The sequence below is a fragment of the Pimephales promelas genome, chromosome 20, assembly GCF_988280905.1.
Source record: "Pimephales promelas chromosome 20, fPimPro1.hap1.1, whole genome shotgun sequence".
Lineage (NCBI taxonomy): Eukaryota > Metazoa > Chordata > Actinopteri > Cypriniformes > Leuciscidae > Pimephales > Pimephales promelas.
Window position 1 is genome coordinate 28395472 of NC_142788.1, and position 27380 is coordinate 28422851.

The following is a 27380-nucleotide window of genomic DNA, read 5'->3' on the forward strand; positions in this document are numbered from 1 at the left end:
TACATGTGAACAAAAACATGTAAAACTACCCGAGTATAAAGCCATGATAGCATCATTACTGCATGCATTCTCAGGAATTCGTTTAGTACAGGAAAATGAAATGAAACATTTTTAATGGAAAATATAAAGTGATTTTTTTTGGTTGAATTGTATTGCCCCTTTAAGAATCGCGTCCTTAAACACGACTGTCTCACCACAAATGAAGATTCAAACAGACAATAATTATAGCTATAAAAGATTTGCGTGATTCTTTGCATGTTATGATTAATTCTTGGGTCTTAATGACTCCATACACTTGTTTCAGGATTCAAGAGTGTGAAGACAACCGAGACCAGAGGAAGGACATGTGAAGCATCCAGACGAGCCATTTATGTAAGAATCTTTCATCAGCTGCCTATATACATATATGAGATAAAAACTTTATGAGAATCAGCCAAGTTTCTGTTTCAGTGAAAAAGCATATTTATCTGTCATTCTGTGGTGATAAATGAAGTAGTTTGCCGTTCAGATGCGGCATTTTGAGATTATAAAATTTTCACAAGTAGCCTAAACATCAGGAGATGAAAGTGACGTCACACAGAATTGGTTGCGTTGTCCCTATAGTTTGAAACACAATGAGCAAGCTAACCAAAACAAAGACCAATTTCGTTTGTACAATTACCAAACAGTCTGTAATGGTTGAGGTTACATGGGCATTTTTGAACCCTTTGAGACCCAGTGTTTCCGTGTTTCTTTTCAGTCATGTTTTCCTTTTCTTTTCTTTTGTTTCTTTCCGTTTTCCGTGATCTCCGGTGCCTTGCTGGTGCCATTGGTCGCCGTGGAGACGCCGTTAACGGCAGATTTGGCTGACTTGAGCCGTGGCTGGCGGCGGTAGGTCTGGTAGTAGAAGTTGGCGAACAGAATGATGAACGTGACGGCGTAACCGATCAGAGCCCACTGCATCCAGGCCGGGAACGGGCAGTCCGTGTAGAGAGAGTGCGTGGCATGGCCAATGGTCACGTGGAACTGGATCTAAAAACACAGCAAACGGGTGTGTAACAGAAATCTGGGTAACAATTTACAATAATAGTACGTGAATAATAATGTACTAATACCCGAATTAATAATTACTATGAACTAATGATGAGTTAAGACATGTACTAATGAGGTACAGAAATGATCTGAATCTGATGTCCAACTGAACTGAACGGTCTCAACGTGACGCCGGAAGTGATCGCGTACGTATGTACGTCACGCATTGTTTACGCGGAGATTTCGAAAGTTTTACCTTTCACTAAACATGTTTAGATATCTATATAAGTAATATTAAGATAAGTAATTCGTAAAGATCTGCATTGATTGATTCTCAAATAAACACAACACAGGAACTGCAGTATTGCGCAGTGAAATACAGAACCGTTGCCGGCTGAAGCGGTCATAGCCGTGTTTTATCATGACCAATCAGAATCAAGGATTAAACTAACCGTTTTTGTACTGATTTTTGTAAACTGATTAAATTGTGCAATCAAAACATTGAAATTTTCAAGTAACGATGCATTTTTAAAGCCCCCCTGTGGTGAAAATTAAGTTGTTTACATGTCTATGTGGTGTTTTTAATATGCTTTAAGACGACCCATGTACAATGTCTCTAAAACACAGTTTGAAATCGCTGGTTTTTCTGACGTCACACACTACCTTGTAACCAATCAGATCAACGTGTGATCGTCAACGAGTAGATCTCTGAGCTGAGCTGAGTGAGTGAGTGGAGGCGGGGCTCATTTGCATAGAATTCATATTCTAAATGAGCCAGCAAGGGTGTAGAGTTACATTTAGGGCCTGTTCACGTACCGCGTCTTTTGCACGCTGCAGTTCGTTATTTCAAATGTAGGCGCGTGGTATGCGCGATCATAATGGAAGCGACGCGGTCGTTTTTTCCAAACGAGTCCAGTAGGTCACGTCACAAGAACCAACCGGAGCGCAACCGCCCTAGCGCTTTGGAAAAAGGAGAATGCTGCGCGCCCAGCGTTTTCTACGCGTTTTTAGGCGCTATACAGACTGATCTCATGAAGTAGTGTGTGTATGACACGCCAATTCGTATTTCCATTTTTGGCGTGTTATCAAGACGCATAATCGCTTTTCAGCGTGTTTATGAACGCCGTTGACTTAACGTTATTACTGTATATATAAATATATGACTTGCCTCAACCCCGTCCCTAAACCTAACCGTCACTGGGGTTAACGGCATTTATGACTGTTCCCTTACCATCCTAGGAAAGAAAAAGATCGCTCCCCAGATGTAGATCTACATTTTGCTTCGTTTCGCGTGGACATTTCACGACGTGTACAGACACGCGGAATCACTCGGACGTTAATGGCGTAGAAATACATGCATACACGTGGATACACGTGGATAGCTCAAAATGCATAGAGATACTCGAGACTTGACTCGAAAGTGGCGTGTATGTTTACGCAAAAGTCATGATGTCATGTTGCGCTATATGTGAATCTGGCCTTAAGCTATGTTAAGACTAAAGGCCAATTTATACTTCTGCGTCGAGGGTACGCCATAATGTGCGGCGTTGGCTACGCACGTAGGCGACGCCGTTATGAGCATTTATACTTCTGCGTTCAGGTCTTGTTGCTCTGCAGTACTGCTCCGAAACGCTAGTTGGCGGTGGAGAGTTTTAATGTTCCACTGTGTTTAGATTCCTCGCGGCTAGGTTACTACAAGCAATAGCGATTGAAAGAGAGTGGATCATGTTGGAGTTGGAGCTTATTGAGGTGGAAAAACAGTTCACTTTAGTGAAATTACTAAAACTGAAAGGCAGAAATGAGAGAAGACGTCGGAGGAGATGGTACGTGTGGAAATCATAGACAGTGATGGAAATGCGTGAGAAGGTACGTGCGGAAATGCGTAGGAGGAAATGCGATGCTACCAAGCCGACCAATCACCGATCTTGCGGTCCGCGTCGTCGCGACGTGTAGTTACATTTTTGAGGAGGTGCGCGTCAGGCGACGGCGAAGGGTACGCGCAATGGGACGCGTCTGTGCGTATGCTACGCCGTACCTACTGCGCGCACCCTACGCAGAAGTATAAATTGGCCTTAAGGAAATAACTTGTCATTTTGGTGATTAAAGATGAGTTTTAAGGGATACAATTATTGACTACAGGGGGACTTTAAAATCCAGCTCAATTCAGCTTATTTACCAAAATAGATTTAAAATTTAAGCAGTCGAATTTTGTATCTTGAGCTGTGAAAACTAATAGCAGGACAAATTAGTCCATGCACAGTTGTATTTCAGCCAATCAAATGATTGTTACCTACTTTGCAGTTTGAGGAGCTAAGAGGGATGTGGAGTGTTTATTTACCATCTGAATAATAGTGAGGTATTTCTTCCACCACAGGTACTTCTGGATCTTTGGGCCGAACGCCGCCAAGCCGTAGTAGCCGTACATCAGCACGTGAATGCCAGCGTTAATTGTAGCTCCAAAGAAAGCTGAGAAGGAGAAAGGTAATTTATAACATCAAAACATATTATGATACTTTAAGGTCATGGTGTGTTTTTTGGGACAATGATCACAAACAAAATATTAATTGATTCATGTGAGCCACAGAAATCCGAGTTTCATAAATGCGGTAAATTGCTTCAAGATGCATGAGGAGCCACATACTTTTATATTGCTTAAGTTAACATCAAGCGCTGAATATCAAATATTCTGGAAAATGTCACCAGCATTTGTTGAGACACAAGATTACAACATCCAATCATCTAAACAGTTCTCAGATCATTATCCTTTGTTCCTCCTTATCATCCTCTGACCATCTGTACTCCTTCCACACCTCCTAAGCTCTCCTAACCTTTCCTCTCCTTTCCTCAAATCCCCTCTTCCTTCCTCTCGGTCACGCCCCAAAAAGCACATAAAAAGACCAGAATTTTCTGTAAATGGTTTGCATGCAAATCAACCTTCATTATTTCAGATGATCCACCTTTCTGGTGTACAACTTATTTTTACAAGCAAGCAACATTTATATATGTTTATGTTCTCTCACCATTAACAACAATTTGAGGAAAGTAAGTACTTGCTATATATATATATATAGTATAATCAAATAAATGTTCACAAATATATGTATACTTGTGAACAAATATATCGCGATTAATCGTATCCAAAATAAAAGTTTGTTTACATAATAAATGTGTGTGTAGTATGTATAATTATTTTTTATATATAAATACACACACATGCATGTTTACATTTAAGAAATATTTGCATGTATATAATATAATGTATATATATTTATACATAATTTATATACATTTTATTATAATATATTAATTAATTGTATATATTAATAACACATTTTTCTTATATATATATATATATATATATATATATATATATATATACCAGTATTCATGTGTGTGAATTTTTATATACAAAATAATAAAATAATTATACACAGTACACACACACACACACACACACACACACATATATATATATAATGTAAACAAAAACTTTTATTTTGGATGCGATTAATCACGATTAATAGAAACATAGTCATCTTTTTAAGTACACTTAAGTGGCCTTTAGAATTAATATTATATTTTCTGCAAAATATAAATTTTCTGTTATTATATATATACAGTATATATATATATATATATATATATATATATACTTTTAAGATTTGAAGTACACTACACATGTACATTTAATACAAATTTAGCACACTTTTCTGCAAGGCTAGACACATCTTAAAAGAATTACGAAGAATATGTATCATTAAATTAGTTTTACCATTATTTTAGTATTTATTTATTTATTACAAGGACAGTGCATATTAACATGACAAGTCAAAATATGCCAGAGTTAGCCAAAAGGCTAGTTTTCATCTTTTCATTGACCTATAATTGAAAGTGAGGACATTTGGGCAAGTCCTCAATTTCTGAGATCCTTTTAAAGGCGTGTTTGAGGGCTAAGCCTTGGTTTTTAGGTTATTATAATTAGTTTACGGGTAGGTTTAGGGTAAGTGTTCGGGTTCGGCTCTTAGTTGTGATGGGTGTGAATGTGATTAGTTGAATGAATGTCTTCACAAAGAGAGATGTACGAGAGAGGAGAGTGTGTGTGTGCCGTGTGTTTGTGTATATCACCACATTTAGTCACAAAATGTTTGTGTCCTCAAAAGTTAGAAAAACAGAAAAACAATTGTCCAAAATCACCAATGACAAATGCTTTATAAAGAGACTATCAAACCTTTGTTCAATTATACAACGTATCTTGGCTTTATTTTAGGTTTAGGCTTAATATTGGCTCAGCTAAGACTATAATAATCACAATTGGCCTAATTTAACAACAATAGAAGCGATTTAGTTATTTAGGTACATTTAGATCTATGAATAATGAATACTCACACTGTCCGCCAGGGACCCACTTGATGCCGATCCACCACAGGATGAACATTGTGCAGTGGTGATAGACGTGCAGGAAGCTGACTTGGTTAAACTTCTTCCTCATGATGAAGAACACTGTGTCCAGAAACTCCACTCCCTTCGAGATGTAGTACCACCACAGAGCCGACGCTATCTGCAGGAACACCACGAGTCTGAGTCTCACTAGATATCTGTCATCCAGTAATAAACATCTATATCCATCTGTCTGTCTCCATCCATCCATCCATCCATCTATATCCATCCGCCGGTCCATCCATCCATCCATCCATCCATCCATCTATCTATCTATCCAATTATCCATCCATCCATCTATCTCCATCCATCCAACCGTCCGTCCGTCCATCCCTCCATCCATTCATCCATCTCTATATCTATCTATCCATCCATCCAATTATCCATCCATCCATCTATCTCCATCCATCTATCTCCACTCCATCCATCCACCCATCCATCTTTCTATCTATCTATCTATCTATCTATCTATCTATCTATCTATCTATCTATCTATCTATCTATCTATCTATCTATCTATCTATCTATCCAATTATCCATCCATCCATCTATCTCCATCCATCCATCTATCTCCTCTCCACTCCATCCATCCATCCATCTATCTATCTATCTATCTATCTATCTATCTATCTATCTATCTATCTATCTATCTATATCCATCCATCCATCCATCCATCTCTATATCTATCTATCCATCCATCCAATCATCCATCCATCCATCCATCCATCCATCCATCTATCTCCATCCATCTATCTCCACTCCATCCATCCATCCATCCATCCATCCATCCATCTTTCTATCTATCTATCTATCTATCTATCTATCTATCTGTCTGTCAACACAACCATTTTGATCCGTCCGTCCGTCCGTCCGTCCGTCCGTCCGTCCGTCTGTCTGTCTGTCTGTCTGTCTGTCTGTCTGTCTATCTATCTATCTATCTATCTATCTATCTATCTATCTATCTATCCATCAATCCATCCAATTATCCATCCATCCAATTATCCATCTATCCATCCATCCATCCATATCTATGGCAAACAAATGTGTGTAGGTGTAAACACAAGGGGTGATCCAGAACTACCACAACCATCATTTTGATCAAGTCACATAACCTAAGCGTACTCCAGCGCACGTGTTTGCCTTATGGGTGTGTTAAAGTGACTTTAGATAAAGGTATAAAATGACTCATTTGAATGAATGTGCTCTTTAGGCACACTGTTATCACGAGCCCTGGAAATGGAGGAGTGTCCTACAGGTGGAGAAACTCCTGACCTCATCTCTGTCCTCATGTCATCAGGGAAACCAAGCGTGCCAATGAGGGTGATGATGGATGCCAGGATAACAGCATGAGGAAACTCTGAGCGACGTCAGTGAAACTGCGATCCTGGGATTCTGCATTCCCTCCTCCTCATTACAGTTAAGCCTCTCCTCAACTTTCTACCCTTTTCTTACAGCTGTAAAATACCCTCTGAGTGCTAACGGTCTACAAGATGTTGGCTTCAATCGATTCAATTGGGTTAGTCTGTATAGTCATTATATATATAAACAACAGGAGTGTATGGTGTGTGTGCATTTAGTAAGGCATGACTGTGTATTTCTCACCCTGACTTCATTAACATCATTGGAGTAGTTGACGGGCTGGCAGAGGTAGCTGTATCCGGCCGCTCTGGAGCCCAAGAGCAGCTAGAGAGAAAAACATTATTCATTATTATTAATATGTGCTCAAGCAAAGGTCAAAGGTGAAGTCTGTATGCGATGGACTGGTTGATTTGCCACAGTTTTATTCCTTTAGCTTTTTGTCAAATGCAGACTGTGCGTTTCTGTGTCCTTTCATTGCTTATTTTATGTTTGTTGCAGAATACTTACGAAACAAGCAACTCTGTGTGAGAAGTCAAATATGACACAATTTATTTTTGAGCCAGTGATCTAGTGCCAAACTGTCTGACCCGGCTGTGGTCTGTCTGTACACTATTGCACTATTGTTGGGCTGAAATCCTGTTTTTTCACACAGTGAAAATACATATAATATAATATAATGTAATGTAATGATTTTATATATTTTTAATATAATGATTTTATATATTTTTTAATATAATGATTTAATATATTTTTTATATTGTTTTTATATACAATGTTGGACATCACTTTTGTCCACCACTGTATGTAAAAACAATATAAAAAATATATAAAATCATTATATTAAAAATATATATAATATAATGATTTTATATATTTTTAATATAATGATTTTATATATTTTTTAATATAATGATTTTATTAATTTTTTATATTGTTTTTTATATACAGTGGTGGACAAAAGTGATGTCTGGCCTTTGAAATTTGACATCTTCAACCTTTATTCAAATATTATTTAAAATCTGTTAAAGATTGAGTCAGCATATTGCGTAGTTGTGCTTTGAGTCAATTGTTTTGCATGCACATTGAATCATTTAGCAGACACTTTTATTCAAATGAGGAGAGCGATAGAAGCAATCGCACCAACTGTAGAGCAACAATATGCAAGCGTATGTGTGTGTGATTATAATGCAATGAAACATCATTTGAAATGCAATGAAACATCATTTTTGGCCAGGTTGTCATTCAAAGAAATTGTGAACACATGCAAAAACGTGAGGAAATTAATAACCTATTATGTTGTAGTCGATAATAACTGATTATGTTGTAGTTTTCTTAGTTCGCCAAATCATTTTGTCCGATAAGTACCTCAACCAAGTTTAGTGTCTTATTCTTCCCTCATATTTAAAATATTAAAAACAATATTAAATATATTCCTCAAATTTTGATGGTTTAATCAAACTTATAGGGTCTAGGGTCATTAATTAACAAATATCCCCTCCGGACATTACTTTAGGCCACTACTGTAAATCTATTTTATATCTGTTTATATTATATATGTGTGCAATTCTTCACTTTTCATGCAAAATCAATTTCCTTCAACATAAATGTAGTAAGGTGTATCCATAAAGCAAATATTGCCAAAAAAAAAAAAATAAATGCAATGTAATTCACTCTTTTCAAGGATGTTTAAGTATCTTTTGATGAAGAAAATATATATTTTTTGTCACAGTATAGAAGTTGCCTTCCACTCAGAATGCATGTGAAAAGCATTTTGCGTATCCAATTTCTGTGCAAAGCTGCTTATTTTTGCAAGAACCACAGAATGCAAATAAATATTTTGCAAAAGAACTTGCAAGAAACAAAATGCTGTGATTTTGTGAAGTTAAAAGAGTAGTTCACTTTAAAAAAAAACTTTTGCTGATAATTTACTCACCCCCGTGTCATCCAAGATATCCATGTATTTCTTTCTTCAGTCGAAAAGAAATTAAGGTTTTTGATGAAAACATTCCAGGATTTTCTCCATATAATGGACTTCAATGGGAACCAAATGGTTCAAGGTCCAAATGAGAGTTTCAGTGCAGCTTCAAAGGGCTTTAAACGACACCAGGCGATGAATAAGGGTCTTATAGGACCCTTCGAGTCATGACTCGAAAAAAGATTTGTTCATTTTGATGAACGAGTCACGAACGCTCATCACAGAACAGAGCAAGGCGAGCATTTGTGCTTATAAAACTTAAACTTTGTTTTTGAAATGAGCGATGGCTTGGCCCTTATTCATCGCCTGGTGTCGTTTAAAGCCCTTTGAAGCTGCACTCAAACTCTCATTTGGACCTTGAACCGTTTGGTTCCCAATGAAGTCCATTATATGGAGAAAATCCTGGAATTTCTTAATTTCTTTTCGACTGAAGAAAGAATGACATGTACATCTTGGATGACATGGGGGTGAGTAAATTATCAGCAAAAGTTTGTTTTTAAAGTGAACTCCTTTAATGCACAATGCAGACTTCTTAATATGGTACATATTGCAGTACCACTGTTTAGGATATCATTACCATTTGAAACATACTGTCATGATGATACGTCCATGCAACTGTGCCTGATTATTCAAATGGATTGACATGAAGGAGCTGACAGACCTCTTTGCAGATGTAGAAGTTAAGCAGCACCATGCTGAAGTTGTACACGATGAGTGTTTTTCTGAGCTGAAAAGGCTCGCGGTTCTGCATGTAAAGGGGTCCGGCCCACAGGAACAGCAGGTAGAGGACGCTGATCCCCAGGGTGGGGAGCGGCGATGACATCATCGGCCATTTCTCCACACGCTTGTCTGAGATTTAAGCACATAAAACACATTCCGTTTGAAAATATAATTATATATTGCCATATAGGAACATATGTTTCCGAATATTCTCACCTGCTATGGTAAGGCTCCATTTATAAAACTCTACCGAGTCATTCATGAAGTGAATGACCGTCTCCATGGCTCTAGTTCTAAGATGATTATCCTGTGAAGGAACAGAAGCAGTTTTAAAGTGATTTTCCTTGCACAATATCAAATGAATTCCTTCAGGACAGCGAGTCGTACAAAGATCATTTCACAAGACGAAATGTTGGATTTTGATTGCTTGATCACATGATGGGTAATAGTCAGTGGTATTTTAGTATTATATTTTAGATTTTTCTTGTTCAGTTTAATTTTGTATATTTGTCTTTTTTTCAGTACATCAAGTTAAAATAAATAAAAAAGAGGAATATTGCGCTGGCAACAATCTGCACTGTTAGACCTTACCAGGTTTTTTACAGTAAAATACTGGCAACACTGTTGCCAGTAATTTACTGTAAAAATGCACTAAAACTAATAAGTTGTATTTTTTAGTTAAATTGAGTTTTAGTGCATTTTTACAGTAAATTACTGGCAACAGTGTTGTAAAAATGCACTAAAACTAATAAGTTGTATTTTTTAGTTAACTTGAGTTTTAATGCATTTTTACTGTAAATTACTGGCAACAGTGTTGCCAGTATTTTACTGTAAAAAACCTGGTAAGGTCTAACAGTGTGACATAAAATAAATTCAAGTTTTTTTTGTATAGATTACTTTATTTCAAGCAACAAAATGTGTTTTGGTCACCCTTTACTTGAAGACATTGCATAATGCACGTATTATATCTTTTCATTAATCATTTTAAGCAAAATTAAAAGGCGTTATAATATGTGACATCTGAATGCATTTACTTTCTAATGGTGTAACATAATAATGTATTATAACTTATAAATGTGGTCATAATTATTGCATTAAAAATAGTTTTATAATGCGTTTTAGGAAAGGGTTTTAGGAATGGTTTTAGCTTCATTTAGCAACCCATGCTAAATTATAAAAAATACGTTTTTGTGTTTTGTATTTATGGATTTGTTTTTCCAGATTGAAAGACATAAAGTGACTGGTGTGTATTACAGAGAAGTGGGCGTCACTGTTTTTTCAAGGCTGTCTTTAAATCATCGAGTCACAACTAAATCATATTCCACACCTGAGTGCCAGGTAAGCGGAGTTCATTTGGGTCACAGTTCACCAGTGCTGTTACATAATCCGCCCGTCTCCCGTGCATTATTTAGCAGCCCTAGCGTTTTCCACAAAGACAAACTGAGGGAAAACAGGACAGCTTTATACAGTACTGCTCCCAAATAAAATATAACACGAAAGCAACATTTCCCAGGAAAGCAGTGAGACTTTTTTGTTTAGAGAATAATTGTGGTTACAGTATATCAGGTAACACTTTGATTTTGCATACGAATATAGTCACATAGTCTTATATAGTCATATATAGGTACAGTATGGTGTTCCCAAAACATGAGACTCAAGTCATACTTAAAATGTCTGAATGTCATTGGATTTGATGGAAAAAAAATATCAAAGCAAGTGTTCCTGAAATGCTGCAGAATCTTTTCTCTCCACTTTTGTTCATAATTTTTGCTCAATGCCTTCGAATCAGTCGGTGTTTTGACTATTTTTATTTTAGTGAATGTATAAAACATTCACACAGGTGTAATAGCAGAGTCATGAACATGTTTCACAAATTCATTTTCATTATATCAAAGACCGGGGATAGTTGTCACAAGGGCTTTATCTCAGTTAAAGAGGCAAACGTTACACAAATGCGTGTTATGTCAGTGGTTTTACATCATGGTTTAGTTTAACTCTTAAATTAGGATATTGTTTGTGATTATATCTTCCAGACTACCATTAAGTAAACATTATTAACATAAAATCACATCAGCATGCATTCAGAAGAGTTGATGAGGGCAGATTTTAACTGAAGGTTGAACTTGTTCACAGACCAAGTTCAGGTTGGTTCAGGCCGTCACATTTATATTGAGGCAAGTTACTGTATGTGTTTTATGTTGTCCTTTTATACAATTTATTAATTGTAGCCTAATTTCTGTTTGCCAAAAAGTTGGTTTGATTTTTTGCTGTTTTGAATTTTTGAAATCTACTTTTACCGTTGACCAAAAATTGACTATTAACATGCCCCTCTATAGTGCTAATACCCGCCCAAAAAATTCAAAAGTGGAAATGTTTTTTGTACACACCATTAGATGATAACTATAACTATTTTAACTTTAAATGCCCGAGCTCATTACAGCAGTCCACACCGAAAACGATCAATATAATAACCATATTAGCATCCACACCAGCGGATGATATAATTCTGTCACTTTAAATGCTCAAGCTCTGAAAGCAGGATTGATTCTGATTGGCTGTCAATGTTTTCATCATTCACCAGCCAGAGAAAAATAATAATATATATAAATATACCGTTTTCGTTTTATATATGTATATATATATATATATATATATATATATATATATATATATATATATATATATATATATATATATATATAGGCTATATATTTGTATAGGCCTAGGTGTAATACTAGCTTTAAAGGTATTTCACCCAAAACATGTTGCTCATAAAATGTTTTAAAATATGTTAAAAATTATGATTTCGCACTATGATTTCACACATAACGCTTATTTCCATTAATTTGTGCTATTTTTTTAATTTATTTGTACCATTGCGCTAGCGTCTCGCGTCTTCGTCTCGCGCTCAATAAAGTAAGTTAAGACACGTCTCGAGACCTTTTCCCCCTTTTTTCCACTTCCCGCTTTTCACGTTTTTCAAAGCAAAATGCGAACCAGCCCTAAAACGGAAGAGACGAAGCTCTGTTAAGATAAACATGTCACCGGACAGTGCAAAGTTCCCGCCCGTCCCCGGTGAAGACAAAAGCCTCCGTGCGCGTGTGTCAGCAGGTTTCACGAGCATTTGTCAGTCAGGCTTTAATTCCTTTTGATCTACGAGCTTAAAGTGTACAAATGCCCAGCGACCCACATCTGAGGCCGCAGCTCTCAAATGGATGATGACTATGAAGGTTATTATCACCAGCAGATGCTTCAAAAACATCCGATAGAGGTCTAAAACTTTAACAGAAACGAAAGAAGTTGCAGCAGTCAACTATAGGTATAGCCAACAGTCTGATAACTATAACTGATATGAGCAAATCCACTGAATAAAATAAACGTTCCTCAGTGTTTTGGGGAGTTAGATTCACCCTGTACAAATGTAATGTCAAATATCCAAAAAGTACCTTAATTTAGGCAAAGTCAGATTTAGTAGTTATTTGTCAATAACTAACATTACTTCTTAATCAATCTGAGTGCATTAGGTTAAGCTACACCAATTAAAGTCGATTTATGAGTTCAGCTCAGGCAGAAATGACTACAGGTAACAATGATTAGCCTATACATAAACGTGTGCGCATTACAGTTTAATTAGGCTACATACAGAGTAATGATAATTACATGTATGGCTACTATATGGATTAGGATGAGGGTTTGGTTTAGGGTTATAGTCGCATGTAATTATGCATAATTTATAGCTATTACTTGCATGCAACACCTGTAACAAGAGCACTGTTAAATAAACCTTTATTTTAAGCTATTATGAGTGCATTTCTGAATTAACTACATGTAGGGTAAAGGTTAAGATGAGGGTTTCATTTAGCCTAGTGCAAGATTCTCAAGAACTAGACAATAAAAAGCTATTTGTGTAACTTTTAAACGTTCGTCTGTGATATCAAGCTTTGAACGAGCCATGGGGAACATGACTAATCTCCATTAAAGCGATTTAACTAGATCTGACATTTTGCAGTGAACGCATTTGCATTTAACTGCATGCACATTTCCACCAAGACAAGAACGTAGATCTATAAATCCTGAGCGGATGCAGAAAATGCACTTTGCCACACACAGTCTTACCTTGCGAGCGCGTGCCTATGCCGACATCAGGTGCAGTGCAGGTGGAATATGAGAGTGAATAAATGTCTGGATTTAAATCTACAGTGTGCGTTTAAACACATCAACCCCGCAGATTTGGCAATAATAACGCGAAGGCAAACAGAATGTAACTAACGGGACCGGAGCATATGAGGCAAACGCATCTGATCAATGTGAGCAGACACTGACTGGACACCGGTCTGTCCGGCACTGAGCATGCGCAGTCGCGCCATGTGGGGCTCATGCCGTTGCGCTCGGATAACTCCTTTGTTTAGGCGTCAAAGCTTTGTCTTATCTGGGGGAGGTTAATCTATGCATCAGCAGCGCTTGTCTTAACTTAAATATTATCTATTGGGGTCTAAGCGAACATATTTCGAATACAGCAAACAAATCTAGGTTCTGGGAACGTTAGTTTTTGGTTCCTAGAACTTTCCCATTAGGTTTTAACGTTCCCGGAACATTCTCCTCACGTTATAAAAATGGAACCTAAAAATAACCTACATGGAACGTTCCTATAACTTTCTTGCTTGGTCCCCAACCCAAAAAAAAAATAAAATAAAAAAAATAAAAAAATAATAAAAAAAACCTCATGGGACCATTCGGGAACGTTAGGGGAACGTTCTGTGTTTGCTGGCCTATAGTTTATTTTTTGTTTATAAACATACAGTAATTACTATGGTTTAACTAGGCTACTACTGCTACGGCTTGATCATTACTTTGTACTCTATTTCTATAAATACATTTGTTTTCATATTTAATGATTTCATAGCTAATAATTATAATTCCAATTCTACATCACATTGGCATTTATGTATGTACTATAGTGATTTTTACAACTAGTGTTGTTATACCTACTGTATAATGTGTTTTAACGATCATTTTCCACTGACAGGATAAATTTGTATAAAATTTAAAAAAAAACATTGGTTTAATTATTTCATTTCTAATAATTAGCCTATTATAATAAATTACATATGTTAGGCCATAGTAATTATATTAAGGCCGGTTTCACATATTAAACAAGGATTAGAGCTTAGTTCAATAGGGCGTTTAAGTAGCTTTTATAAACGTGCATTAGAAAATAATTAATGGCCCTGACATATTTTAAGAAATTCCCAAATCCATAAATACTGAGGAGTTACCTGTTGCTGAAAATATTTAATCCCAATGTGAGGACACAATGTAGACACAAGGTGGCAGCAAACCGTAGAAAACTTCTTTTTTAACTTTCTTATTGTTATTCTTGTAAGTTCAATGTATAGTTCAATGAATTTAGTAACTTTTTCTGATCATATTTTAATATCATCTAAGTTTTAACCACATGATAGTCTAAAAATCATGTGTTTTTACACAACCTAATGAGCTGAATAATGAATTTGTATGAATATATGTGATTGGTATGGTATTAGCTGGTCTGGTTTTAGGCTGGGAGACGAGCTGAAGGCTGGTTTGTGGTTTTAGCAACAACAATAACAAACAAAACAAATGTTTTAGTATAGGCTCATGACCTCATCATCTTGCATGTTTAATTTTAAATGCATGTTTTGCATTAATAGTCCTTTTTTTTACTGTTTGTTTACATAATGGCTCAAGAAAGAGATGTTGACTAAAGTTAGTTGAGGTCTCAGATGAGCGTTCAGGGCTAATCGCATGACTCCGTGTGTTTCTGTGACTCACAGGTGTTCAGTTAACAGCGGGATCACTCACAGCTGGAGCAGATGTGCAGTGTAAGAGAGTTCACATCATCTCACCTGTGTCACTGACCGCTGAACAACTGGACTGGACAACACAACACACACTACAGGTTTGCTTTCTTTCCTGCATAGATGCATCTCTTCTTTCTTTCACAACACAATTCTTCCTCACTTACTTGCGTTTCTCTTTTTGTACATTACAGTTTATAGTACAAAAGTTTGGGGTAGTTTGAAAGGACTTTTATATATTAAGTATGCATTACATTTTTTAAGTAAAAATTTACTTTTAAAGGTGCTATGTGTAACTTTTCTTCTAAAATGAAATGAATCTTTTTTTTTTTATTGGCTGTGTGTGAAGGGGTTGTAATCACACATTACAATTATCCACTCGCCGGGTTTTGCTACAACCTCTGAAGGCCAGTATTCCTATTTCTATGTGAAGTCTCCGGGTCGGATTTTCTGTGAAATCCATCGTATGTGACGTGCATGTGCGCTCCCGAGCCCCTCTCCTTTATGAGAGACATGAGTCTCGACATGAGTCTGATAACACCAAAAAACCTCCTGCCTCCAGCACACTCCACATAAATATAAAAAAACAAAAAAGACTGCAAAATCACCTGGTAAATTGGCCATAATTATAACAATCCGCCATGCAACATGCGCACCTGCTCTTAAAGAATATGTTGGATGACGCTCTGATTGGTTTATTTCACGTTACGCCAAGCGGCAACATTCTAATCTGAAAGATGAAGCCTACCCGGAAGTGCGATAAACTGCAATACATCTCAAATCCGCTAGAGGGCGGTCCCAAAAGGGAGCAAATATCCACAGACGTCATGTTATAATGTCCGTTTTCACAGCATAAATTCATATGTTTACAATTTGGTCCCATGGACTTTTATTGTAATCTTCAATATGTTCCGCGTGCCTGACAACTGTGAGGGGGGTGAATTTTTTTCTAACTCGTAAGTTTAGATCATATTTAGATATAAAACATATGACAAATAAGGGCGGTTAACTTTGATTGACAGCTGATAACGGGCTGCGCCGAGTGAATTTGACGTCTCGGCCATGATCTGACACAACACTTCATTCCATCCATTCTGAAACTTTTTCCAGTATGGCGCCGCCCATACCCCCCATAAACAGCTTCAAACCCGTTCTTCAGAGAGTCTATGGGTGACGTCACAGACGCTTTGTCCATATTTTTTTACAGTCTATACGTTACGCCCAAACCACACCTATGAATAATGAAGCTATTTCAGACCAACCCCTTTTAAACTTGCGTCGGGCACAAGAGTCATTTATCCCTGGAGTCGCTGGAGTAATGATGCTGAAAATTCAGCTTTGATCGCATTTTTTGGTTATTTTAAATTGTAATAATATTTTAGCTTTATTACTGTTTTTACTGTATTTCTGAGCATATAAATGCAGCCTTGGTGGGAATAAGAGACTTTCAAATACATCAAATATCTTTCTTTCTTTCTTGATTCATTCACTTGTTGTTGTAGTTAAAGTCAAAGCTGTGTCTCACTTTATGTGTCTGTTGAGATTTGCTTGAGCATTTCCAGGAGACATTCTGTGTTTTCTGAGTCATCTACAACTGTTGCTCACTTACATCAGGACAGAAATGCTTTCCGGATCATAAATTCATGCATAGCTATGGAAGGACACAAACAACACAAATCCTGTTACATGTAAAGTTACATTTCAATTAAAGCAACAGAACTGTTTCTCGGTCACCAAATCATCATATTAGAGTGATTTCTGAAGGATCATGTGACACTCAAGACTGGAGTAATGATGCTGAAAATTCAGTAATAAATACAATTTTAAAATATATCCAAATAGAAAACAGTTATTTTTTATTTTAAATTGTAATAATATTACTGTTTTTGCTGTATTTTGATCATATAAATGCTCACTTAATTATTCCAAATGTTTGACCCTTTTTAAACAATTGTTTAAAAAGTTCAGTATCCTGATAATTATCTCAATAAGTCATGGAAACATATTAAAAGCAAATTTCCTCCACATGCACACAGAAAAGTTCACCCGTGGGTTATTTTGAAGACACTGTTACATGCGAAAAGTTCACATTTTGTAAGTTCATCCAGACATGGATGTGAATGCGAGTCCGTTTGTCTGCTGTCTGGTTCTCATTCACAAACTGATTTCATTTTGTGTCGCTTAGGGCTTTTCACTCTCCATTTTATAAAGCTTACCCGAGATCATCCAAACAAACCGAAGGAGTCTCGCATTTCAGCCCGTGGGAGTGCGTGTTGTTTTTAAGTGAGATGGAGAAGAGAGGGCCGTGCAGAGGTGATGACGAGTCTCCCGAAAGCCATGTCGATGTGTTTAGTATGTGCGCTCCATTAAAGAAGCGGCTCTGTTTGTGTCCTCCTCCAGCTTTTATTCAACGGCTGCTGGTCTGACACGTGGGGACTGAAAGAACCCCTGGACGGCACGAGGGAAGGAAAGAAACACAGACAGAGCGTGAGAGCGATAATGAGATTCATTGTGAGAGAGAAGAGAACAGTCTGGTGATGTAGAGCTATAGACACCGGATACGTTTCTAGCCACCAGAAAACTGTTTTTCTGCATTATTATATATTTATATGCATGTGTAGATGAAAATAATCTAATATAGGCCTAGTGATGCATGCATTATCCCGATCTGATTGGGCAAAGACGTTGTTGCTTCCAGCTCATTGTTATTTCAGCTGGAACGAGGGCTCTTTTTTTCCAGAGGTTTTTAGCGGTTGTAAAAGCACATTAGTGTGTGTAAGGAAGTGATTGTGCTGAACATGGATCAGAATAAGGGTGCAACTGCTGTTGAACACATGCAGCAAAAGCACTCGAGTCCTTAAATGAACTCGGAAAAGGACACACCCTCAGACACAGGCTGAAACACGCCAGTGTGGACGAGAGACACTCTATTTATCCAGTCTCTCACTCTCTTTCCTCTTTTTCTTTATCTCTGTAATCTTAGTTTCAATTGCAGTTGACAAGAAAACATTAAAAAAATTACATTTGTATTGTCAAAGTCTTGACAATGAGAGACAGGCTGCATGCACTGACAAAGGGTGCAGAATAAAATGAAATATATAAGCAATAGTCTGAATACAGTATTATTAAAAAGTAAATATTTTGAAAAATAAATGAGAAATAAGAAAGAATGTGTGTAAGTGTACAATTAGAAAATACAGTAAAATAACGACAGTACAAATGCATGAAAACAAACAAAATAATACAAGATAAAATAACCTAACGCACCAAGAAAATAATCATTAAAGACCAGGGATATGTTAAAATGACCAATAGTCCCAAAAAAATGCAGTAAACAAGTACAGTAATTAATACATAAATAATGGAACAGAAAAGGGGAAATATCTATGGTGTAAAAAAAATGATTAAAAAAAGTCAAATAAAACAAACTAATAATAATAATACAGTGAAGTATATACAAAATAATACAGTGAAGTTAGTATTAGTCATTGAAAGTAACGATAAACCTGTTAAAATAAGTAATATTCCAAATGCAGCACTCAAGTAATTTTTTAAGTTCAAGTAAATTAACTAAATAATGCAAATAAAATAACCTAATACAAAAAGAAAGTAGACTAATCATTAATTTAATTCACCTGAATAGAATCCTTCTTAGGCTAATGAAGTATGGCAAGCTGTTTTAGCTTTTATTCATTTCCAGGATATGAATTCTTGATATCAAAAAAATGTAATTGTTGATATCAACAATTCAATTCATGATATCAACAATTTAATTGCTGATATCTGTAACTGTATTTAAATTTCACCCTAGGCTGCCATTCAAAATAAATTGTTGATATTGATTTTTTACTAGTAGAAATATAATTTTTGATATCAATAATTACATTGACACCAGTTGAAATGTATTCTTGATATTAACAATTCAATTGGTACTAGTAAAAATGATCATTTTTGATATCTGAAAATGTATTTCTTATATCAATATTATTTCAGATATCTAAAATGGCTTTCTTACTAGTACCGATCACATTCATATCAGAAATTAACATTGTCACTAGTGAAGATTGAATTATTGATATCAAAAATGAACATTGTTACTAGTAGCAATTAAATTGTGGATATCAAGAATAGACATTTCAACTAACAATTGAATTCTTGATATCAAAAATAAAGGTTTTTACAAGTAATAATTGTATTTCTGATATGTGAAATTGGAATTTCAACTAGTAAGAAATCAATTCTTGAAATCAACAATTGGTTTTGAATGCCAGCCTATGGCGACTATAGTGAAAATACAAGTGTTGATATCAAGAATTCATATCCTGGAAATGTATAAAAGTAAAACAACGGCTTGCCATAGGCTAAACGGAGAGTCTGTCTTTCCCTCTATGATCTGAATATGTTGTTCTTCCCAGTAATGTGGCGGTCACATGTTGTCTGGCGCAACTTCGCCCTCGCCTTCGTAACGCATTCTCAGAAACGAATTATTGTATTCATGAAAATAAGACCTGGCTGTAAAAGTCGTTGCCGTGTGGACAGACGAGGCGGCATAATCTAGAGGAGGCGTGTTGACCTTTTTGTTTCGTGTAAAGTGATCCAGCAAGGAATAAGCAGCCCCATCCCGCACGTCCCGAGTTATCGTTCAATCACGGCCCAGTTTATCAACCGTCGAGCTAATCAGTCTAATGCGTCCCGAGGCCGACGGAGAGTCGGGCTCACGTTGTTGTGGACTGATGCGACCCCTCCGGCTCCACACCGTATGAACCAGTAAATCATACCTCAGCCTTCTCTGATCCTCCCGTGAATCCACTTCTGTCAAAATAAGCTGTCAAGAGGGGTTTTGACGATCGCCGATCGGTTATAAGCGTAATGCATTTTAATGCACCTGGTCTGTTGTTGTGATTTTTAGGTGTGTTTTCTCATGCGAATGAAAGTGTGTTATCCAAAGAACGTTCCCTGTTATTTGACATTCACTGATAATCTTGCCCTCTCTAAAGCTCACTTCAAGGCTGCATCCAGTTTTTAAAGATGGGCGATATGGCCCAAAAAAATTATCACGATAATTTTTTTTGTATCAGTCGATATCGATAATTATCACGATATATGTCAAATATTTATTTTTTTAAGTTTAAAGGCAGATTTTTGTAACTAAGTGAAAGTTGTATAAACCAGAGTGTTAATTGTGTTTTTAAACTACTCTTTAAATGTATGTTCATTAACAAAAACAGTAACATCTGTTTTTTTGTTGTTGTTTTTTTTCCTATGCAACAACCATATTTTTATGTGGTAAAAAGTAATATTCTGACTGTTTGAGTTGTATTCAAATTAACCATTGGTCATCCAGTATCGTGCATTTTTAGATCATGATAACCACAGATAAAACCAGTTATAGCCTTAGCTCCTCACTATAATGGCATAACTTTATGGTTTCTGTATTTTTTGTATGAAAAACAATAGCCTAACAGTTAAATACATTATTAAATACTGTACTTATATTCCATTAGTCATAATACATTGTCTACATTAATAATATTATACAATATGTATATTCCACATTTCATGGTGCAGTTAATATTACCAGGCTAACCCTACAGTAAATCCATGGGAAGCTAAATGGATTCAGTATCAATTCAGTTTCTCCTTTTTGTCAGCGGTGTTTCATCTGCCTTTAAACTGGTTTAAACTTGACATTTTGTGTTCTTCGCTGAACTCAAGTGCTTCTCACTGGATCTCGTGAGCAAAACGATCAGAGGCGCGTCTGCGTGAGCTCGCGCTGCACTCAGTGCGCTGCCATTTGGACTTTGACCCGAGCGGATAAATGCTCCGTGTGGCGCGCGCGGTTAAATGAGTTTCGTTCCGCTTTTGACGCATAAACATTATCGAACAATTATCGACCTCTTGATATCGTTTTATCGAGGAAAATTATATCGCGATAATTATCGTTATTGTTTTATCGCCCAGCCCTATGTTGCATTGCGATTTTGAACTATACACATACTGGAAGCAGTGTCTTTTTGGCACCAGTCTACTGTAATGCTTGGTAAAAACAGAACCGAAAAGAACTTTATGTAAAGTACACCTCATAAAAAGTAGTTTATGGTTGCTTGTAATACATTTATTATTGTGTTCTGGACGTGATGTTGTATGTGTGTGGTAGCCGGCCCGCTCTCAAACCGAGTTTTGTAAAACAGTAAAATTAATTCTGCATTGTGTGTGTAAAAGCTCTGGATGAAACAGGGTTCTGGCGTTTTTCCGGTGTGTCCTTTTTCCCATAACGGACTCCAACGGCAAGCAGACTTTCAGGGTAAGACTGGAGCCAAGCAGACCTGCCAGAATCCTTCGCCCAGAGAGTGATGTTTTGTTGGGAAAGTTTCCTGCTATTGAGCCTTGAGGACTGTCATGGCTGCAGGGTCTTTTTCGGGAAAAGTCTGTGAGTTTCTCGTATGGTTACAGTTACGAAAAACACTGGTGCATTGAGCTCAGATGGTTGTACAATTTTGCAACAATCACGCACAGGCAGAAAAGACCAGATTAAACCAGTCTAATGTGGTCTGCCGGTTTTAGCTTGTCTCCCTGGATAACTGACCAAACCATCAAAAAGTCCAGAAAAACACCCGAGAAGCTTTTGTTGGTTTGCAGGTTTTACACAAACAAAACTGGCTGACAATTATTTATTTTTTCTTTTTGTAGAGCTTGCCACGTGGAGACGCAGGCCGAGGTGACTGGTATGGTGCCCTTTCTTACTTCCACACCACACTTCACTTATAACACCCAGAAAACTCCCACAATCCTCCTCTGCTCTTTATTGTCTTCAGGGATCATATCTTCTTAGGCTTATTGAGAAATTCTGACACTTCCACCTGCAAGCTGCAAGGCTTTGTTGTGTGTGTGTTAAAGGGTTTAGTCTAAAAGTTGATCAGCTATATACAATTATTATTATTATACTAATTTTTAAAGTGAAAAAGTATTATTTCTTATTTTGTTTAATATATGAATGAATGAATGAATGAAACCTTTATTGCCCCAAAGGGGAATTTGTTTTACACTCATGGGAACCATAATAAACATAACCACAAAAAACATAAAATAAACATAAATAAATAAGAATAAAGACAAAAGTGACATGGAATATATCAATTTGACAACTTAAGAAATCAGTAAAATATATATATATATATATATATATATATATATATATATATATATATATATATATATATATATATATATATATATATATTCAGTAATACCCTCCAAAAAAAAAAAAACTCTAAAATATATTTATTATAAATATATATATTTATAATAAAATATTTTCATTATTATTAAATAATAACACTTTTGATCAAATTGTGTTTTATATGGTTTAACATATAGCAATTAAGTATTAGAAAATATTAAATATAAAATAATTTAAATATGTATTGGAATGGGGTTTTTTAACAGTTGTTTGGTAAAATAAAATATTAATAATAGTTATTAATATTGTAATACTATTTTTTATTTTACAGTGAAATACAATAGTCATATTTATTTAAGGTTCTGTTTGGAAATTGTAAATAATACAATAGTCATATTTATTTAAGGTTCTGTTTGGAAATTGCATAAAACTTTGTTGTTGTTTTTTATTTGCTTTTTTATAGTATTTTAACTTATGAAAATTGCCAAAGAAGTTGGTATGGTGTTAAAACAAGAACCAATTATTAATATTATTATTGATATATAATTAAAAACAAATTGGCCAAATTGGGCTTAATGAAAATAAAGAAGTTAAGACCGTCACAAATTAAAATATTACAGTTCTTGTGTTAAAAAAAAAATTCTTATACAGGCGTACTATTTTTTTTATTTTTTTCGCAACTAAATATTACAGAAGTAATATCTCTTATTTCGTTTAATAATAATGATATTCATATTTACTTATTGCTATCATATCATAATATACAGTCATATTCATATATAATCACTAAATCCACAGTCCAATTGGACTGCCCTACAAACCCGGATAAAAAAATCTTACATTTTTTTCAATCTTCAAAAAAAATTTAAATTTAAATTTTTCATTTGGATTTTCCCAATCTCCCCCCCCCCCCTTGGAGGTTTCTGATGTCTCATTAGTTTGGTGTCTCATTAGGGGGCGGAGTCGTGTGTTCTGACGGACGGGTCAGGTAATCAGCTCTGCTCTAATCGGCTGAACTCCGTCATTCTGTGTTAGAGCTAAACCTTCAGAGAGCCCTGCACCAGTAACCCTGTGCACTCGCCCATACCTCCCCTCACATCCAGGGCCAGCGTCCACGTCAGTGCGGGTCACATCAGTGCCAAGCCAACAGGTGCTTCTGATGATGGGGCAGCGGCGCAGGAAGGCGGAGAAAGGAAAAGTGGAAAAAAACTCGGACTTTGTCGAGTGACGTGTCGAGTGATCTTAATAGCCGACCCCCTCATCAGTGTCCTGAGTACTGAACTAGTGAGCGTTTGAGACGCACCCATAGTGAGCATTGATGCTCACTGGATTTTGCAGGATTGAGACGCACCCTGTGTCCTGAGAGATTATTCTTCCGTATGACACAAGCCAACAAATCCATTACAGGGGCAGTTACTATGTCCATTTAGATAACTTCATGTGTTTATGACCTCGCTTACATTATTCCGGATAAATGAAGCGAGCAACGTTTCCGAAAATGAATTAGAAGCTGTTAGTTGCTCATTACTTTTATACTGTCGTACAACTGAAGGAACTTATGACCATAAAGACGACTTTCATCTGCATTAAAATACATCATAATTACTCCATTTCTTACGCTCATTATAGTTATTAAGGATATATAGAAGCTACAGGAATTAAAGGATTCGGCCCTTTTTGTGATTTGTGGCACATTTTCCACCAAGTCAGAGCCTGTGCAAGCAGCGCTTCAGCCAAAACGGCAGGAAAAATACATATTTCTTACAGCCACCGAGTAAAAAGCCATGCTAAACAATATCTATGGCCTCAATATTCCGATGCTGGACTGGAAATAAAACAGAAAAACTCATTTTGTGAGGAGTGTTTGGTCTGTCATATGAGCTGAATTATAAACAGATTCTTCTCATAATGTGATATGGAGATCAGATGGAGCACACAACATAAATATTACTGCAAATAAAATGTGTATATGACAAAAAGTGAGTGAAGATAGTAGGCCCGTCACAAAGTCAACCACGATTAAGACTTGTCATGTAGGAGAAATATTTTTTTAGAGAATATTGACAGAAAGACAAAAGGCTTAATATGCATTGTAAGTGCAAAGTGCCCTGTTTGAGTGTGTGTGTGTGTAGTTTCTACATGATTTGATTCTGGGTTTTCATAGTACAAATATAGGACACGAACACTTCCTGTTAGACTGTACACTCTTAGAAGAAAAAGTTCTATATAGAAGCTTAAAAGGTTCTATCAGCGCTATGTATTTGGAACCCCTAAAAGGTTCTATACTCACTTAAAAAAGGGTTCCTCTGGGTTCTATATAGAACCCTGCTCCATACTTGGCCAATAGAACCTTTTACCAAAAAAAAATAATTCTATATAGAACCATTTTGGAGTTCCATATAGCGGGGGATGGAACCATTTCTGGTTCTAAATAGAACCATTTCTTCTAAGAGTGTATATATATAAATATACATACATATATATATATATATATATATATATATATATATATATATATATATATATATATGTATGTGTTTATATATATATATACATATGTATATATATATATATATATATATATATAAATATATATATATTAGAGTGTATATATATCTTCCATATATGGCCAATTGAATCACATGCTGAATAAAATGATATGGTGAGACATGAAAACACAAATAATGTGATGCCAGACAGGATTTCGAGTCTGTTTGTGCATGCATATATGTGATAAATAGATGGAAATATTATTTTTGCCTTTCTTCTAGCATCTCTTTCTGGCCTTGTTTTCGAGAAAATTCTTGATTCTATATTATCACATAGATAAATGAATTAGTGAATTACCTTAGTTTAATTGTTGTTCACAGTTGGTGTGTTGTGTGTTCAGAGATGCTCTTGTGCTTAAAGGTTTGGTGTGTCGTGTGTTCAGAGATGATCTTCTGCTTCAAGGTTTGGTGTGTTGTGTGTTCAGAGATGCTCTTCTGCTTCAAGGTTTGGTGTGTTGTGTGTTCAGAGATGCTCTTCTGTTTCAAGGTTTGGTGTGTCGTGTGTTCAGAGATGCTCTTCTGCTTCAAGGTTTGGTGTGTTGTGTGTTCAGAGATGATCTTCTGCTTCAAGGTTTGGTGTGTCGTGTGTTCAGAGATGCTCTTCTGCTTCAAGGTTTGGTGTGTTGTATGTTCAGAGATGATCTTCTGCTTCAAGGTTTGGTGTGTCGTGTGTTCAGAGATGCTCTTCTGCTTCAAGGTTTGGTGTGTTGTATGTTCAGAGATGATCTTCTGCTTCAAGGTTTGGTGTGTCGTGTGTTCAGAGATGCTCTTCTGCTTCAAGGTTTGGTGTGTTGTGTGTTCAGAGATGATCTTGTGCTTCAAGGTTTGGTGTGTTGTGTGTTCAGAGATGATCTTCTGCTTCAAGGTTTGGTGTGTCGTGTGTTCAGAGATGCTCTTCTGCTTCAAGGTTTGGTGTGTTGTGTGTTCAGAGATGCTCTTGTGCTTCAAGGTTTGGTGTGTCGTGTGTTCAGAGATGCTCTTCTGCTTCAAGGTTTGGTGTGTCGTGTGTTCAGAGATGATCTTCTGCTTCAAGGTTTGGTGTGTCGTGTGTTCAGAGATGCTCTTCTGCTTCAAAGTTTGGTGTGTTTTGTGTGTTCAGAGATGCTCTTCTGCTTCAAGGTTTGGTGTGTTTTGTGTGTTCAGAGATGCTCTTCTGCTTCAAGGTTTGGTGTGTCGTGTGTTCAGAGATGATCTTCTGCTTCAAGGTTTGGTGTGTCGTGTGTTCAGAGATGCTCTTGTGCTTCAAGGTTTGGTGTGTCGTGTGTTCAGAGATGCTCTTCTGCTTCAAGGTTTGGTGTGTTTTGTGTGTTCAGAGATGCTCTTCTGCTTCAAGGTTTGGTGTGTTTTGTGTGTTCAGAGATGATCTTCTGCTTCAAGGTTTGGTGTGTCGTGTGTTCAGAGATGCTCTTCTGCTTCAAGGTTTGGTGTGTCGTGTGTTCAGAGATGCTCTTCTGCTTCAAGGTTTGGTGTGTTGTGTGTTCAGAGATGCTCTTCTGCTTCAAGGTTTGGTGTGTTGTGTGTTCAGAGATGCTCTTCTGCTTCAAGGTTTGGTGTGTCGTGTGTTCAGAGATGATCTTCTGCTTTAAGGTTTGGTGTGTCGTGTGTTCAGAGATGCTCTTCTGCTTCAAGGTTTGGTGTGTCGTGTGTTCAGAGATGATCTTCTGCTTCAAGGTTTGGTGTGTCGTGTGTTCAGAGATGCTCTTCTGCTTTAAGGTTTGGTGTGTCGTGTGTTCAGAGATGCTCTTCTGCTTCAAGGTTTGGTGTGTTGTGTGTTCAGAGATGATCTTGTGCTTCAAGGTTTGGTGTGTTGTGTGTTCAGAGATGATCTTCTGCTTCAAGGTTTGGTGTGTCGTGTGTTCAGAGATGCTCTTCTGCTTCAAGGTTTGGTGTGTTGTGTGTTCAGAGATGCTCTTGTGCTTCAAGGTTTGGTGTGTCGTGTGTTCAGAGATGATCTTCTGCTTCAAGGTTTGGTGTGTCGTGTGTTCAGAGATGCTCTTCTGCTTCAAGGTTTGGTGTGTTGTGTGTTCAGAGATGATCTTGTGCTTCAAGGTTTGGTGTGTTGTGTGTTCAGAGATGATCTTCTGCTTCAAGGTTTGGTGTGTCGTGTGTTCAGAGATGCTCTTGTGCTTCAAGGTTTGGTGTGTCGTGTGTTCAGAGATGATCTTCTGCTTCAAGGTTTGGTGTGTCGTGTGTTCAGAGATGCTCTTCTGCTTCAAGGTTTGGTGTGTTGTGTGTTCAGAGATGATCTTGTGCTTCAAGGTTTGGTGTGTTGTGTGTTCAGAGATGATCTTCTGCTTCAAGGTTTGGTGTG

At 36.6% G+C, this 27380-nt stretch overlaps 2 protein-coding genes across 2 annotated transcripts in view; one reads left to right on the top strand and one right to left on the bottom strand.

Annotated features, from left to right (window-relative positions):
* Positions 1 to 720: 720 nt before the first annotated feature.
* Positions 721 to 13787, bottom strand: elovl4b (ELOVL fatty acid elongase 4b). The gene is made up of 7 exons (XM_039652234.2): positions 13620 to 13787; positions 9720 to 9810; positions 9445 to 9632; positions 7052 to 7132; positions 5398 to 5569; positions 3350 to 3477; positions 721 to 1011 (listed from the first exon to the last, which is right to left on the bottom strand). The coding sequence occupies exons 2-7, from the start codon at positions 9784 to 9786 to the stop codon at positions 736 to 738; spliced, it is 912 nt and encodes a 303-aa protein (XP_039508168.1). The 5' UTR covers positions 9787 to 9810; positions 13620 to 13787; the 3' UTR covers positions 721 to 735.
* tgm1l3 (transglutaminase 1 like 3) overlaps positions 5456 to 27380 on the top strand; it is an 89677-nt gene continuing 67752 nt past the window's right edge. Inside the window, exons 1-5 of the mRNA XM_089124686.1 lie at positions 5456 to 5586; positions 6660 to 6865; positions 10725 to 10841; positions 15317 to 15441; positions 22031 to 22065. The gene's annotated coding sequence lies outside the window, so the exon portion shown is untranslated. The remainder of the gene's footprint in view (positions 5587 to 6659; positions 6866 to 10724; positions 10842 to 15316; positions 15442 to 22030; positions 22066 to 27380) is intronic.

Bases quoted from the DNA above. Each gene is read 5' to 3' on its own strand.
- elovl4b (XM_039652234.2), bottom strand. From the start codon at position 9,786: ATGGAGACGGTCATTCACTTCATGAATGACTCGGTAGAGTTTTATAAA. The intron at 7,133-9,444 runs GTCTGTCAGCTC...TTTTCTCTCTAG, and splicing joins ACTTCTACATCTGCAAAGAG to CTGCTCTTGGGCTCCAGAGC. The intron at 5,570-7,051 runs GTGAGAAATACA...GTGTTCCTGCAG, and splicing joins ATGATGTTAATGAAGTCAGG to ATAGCGTCGGCTCTGTGGTG.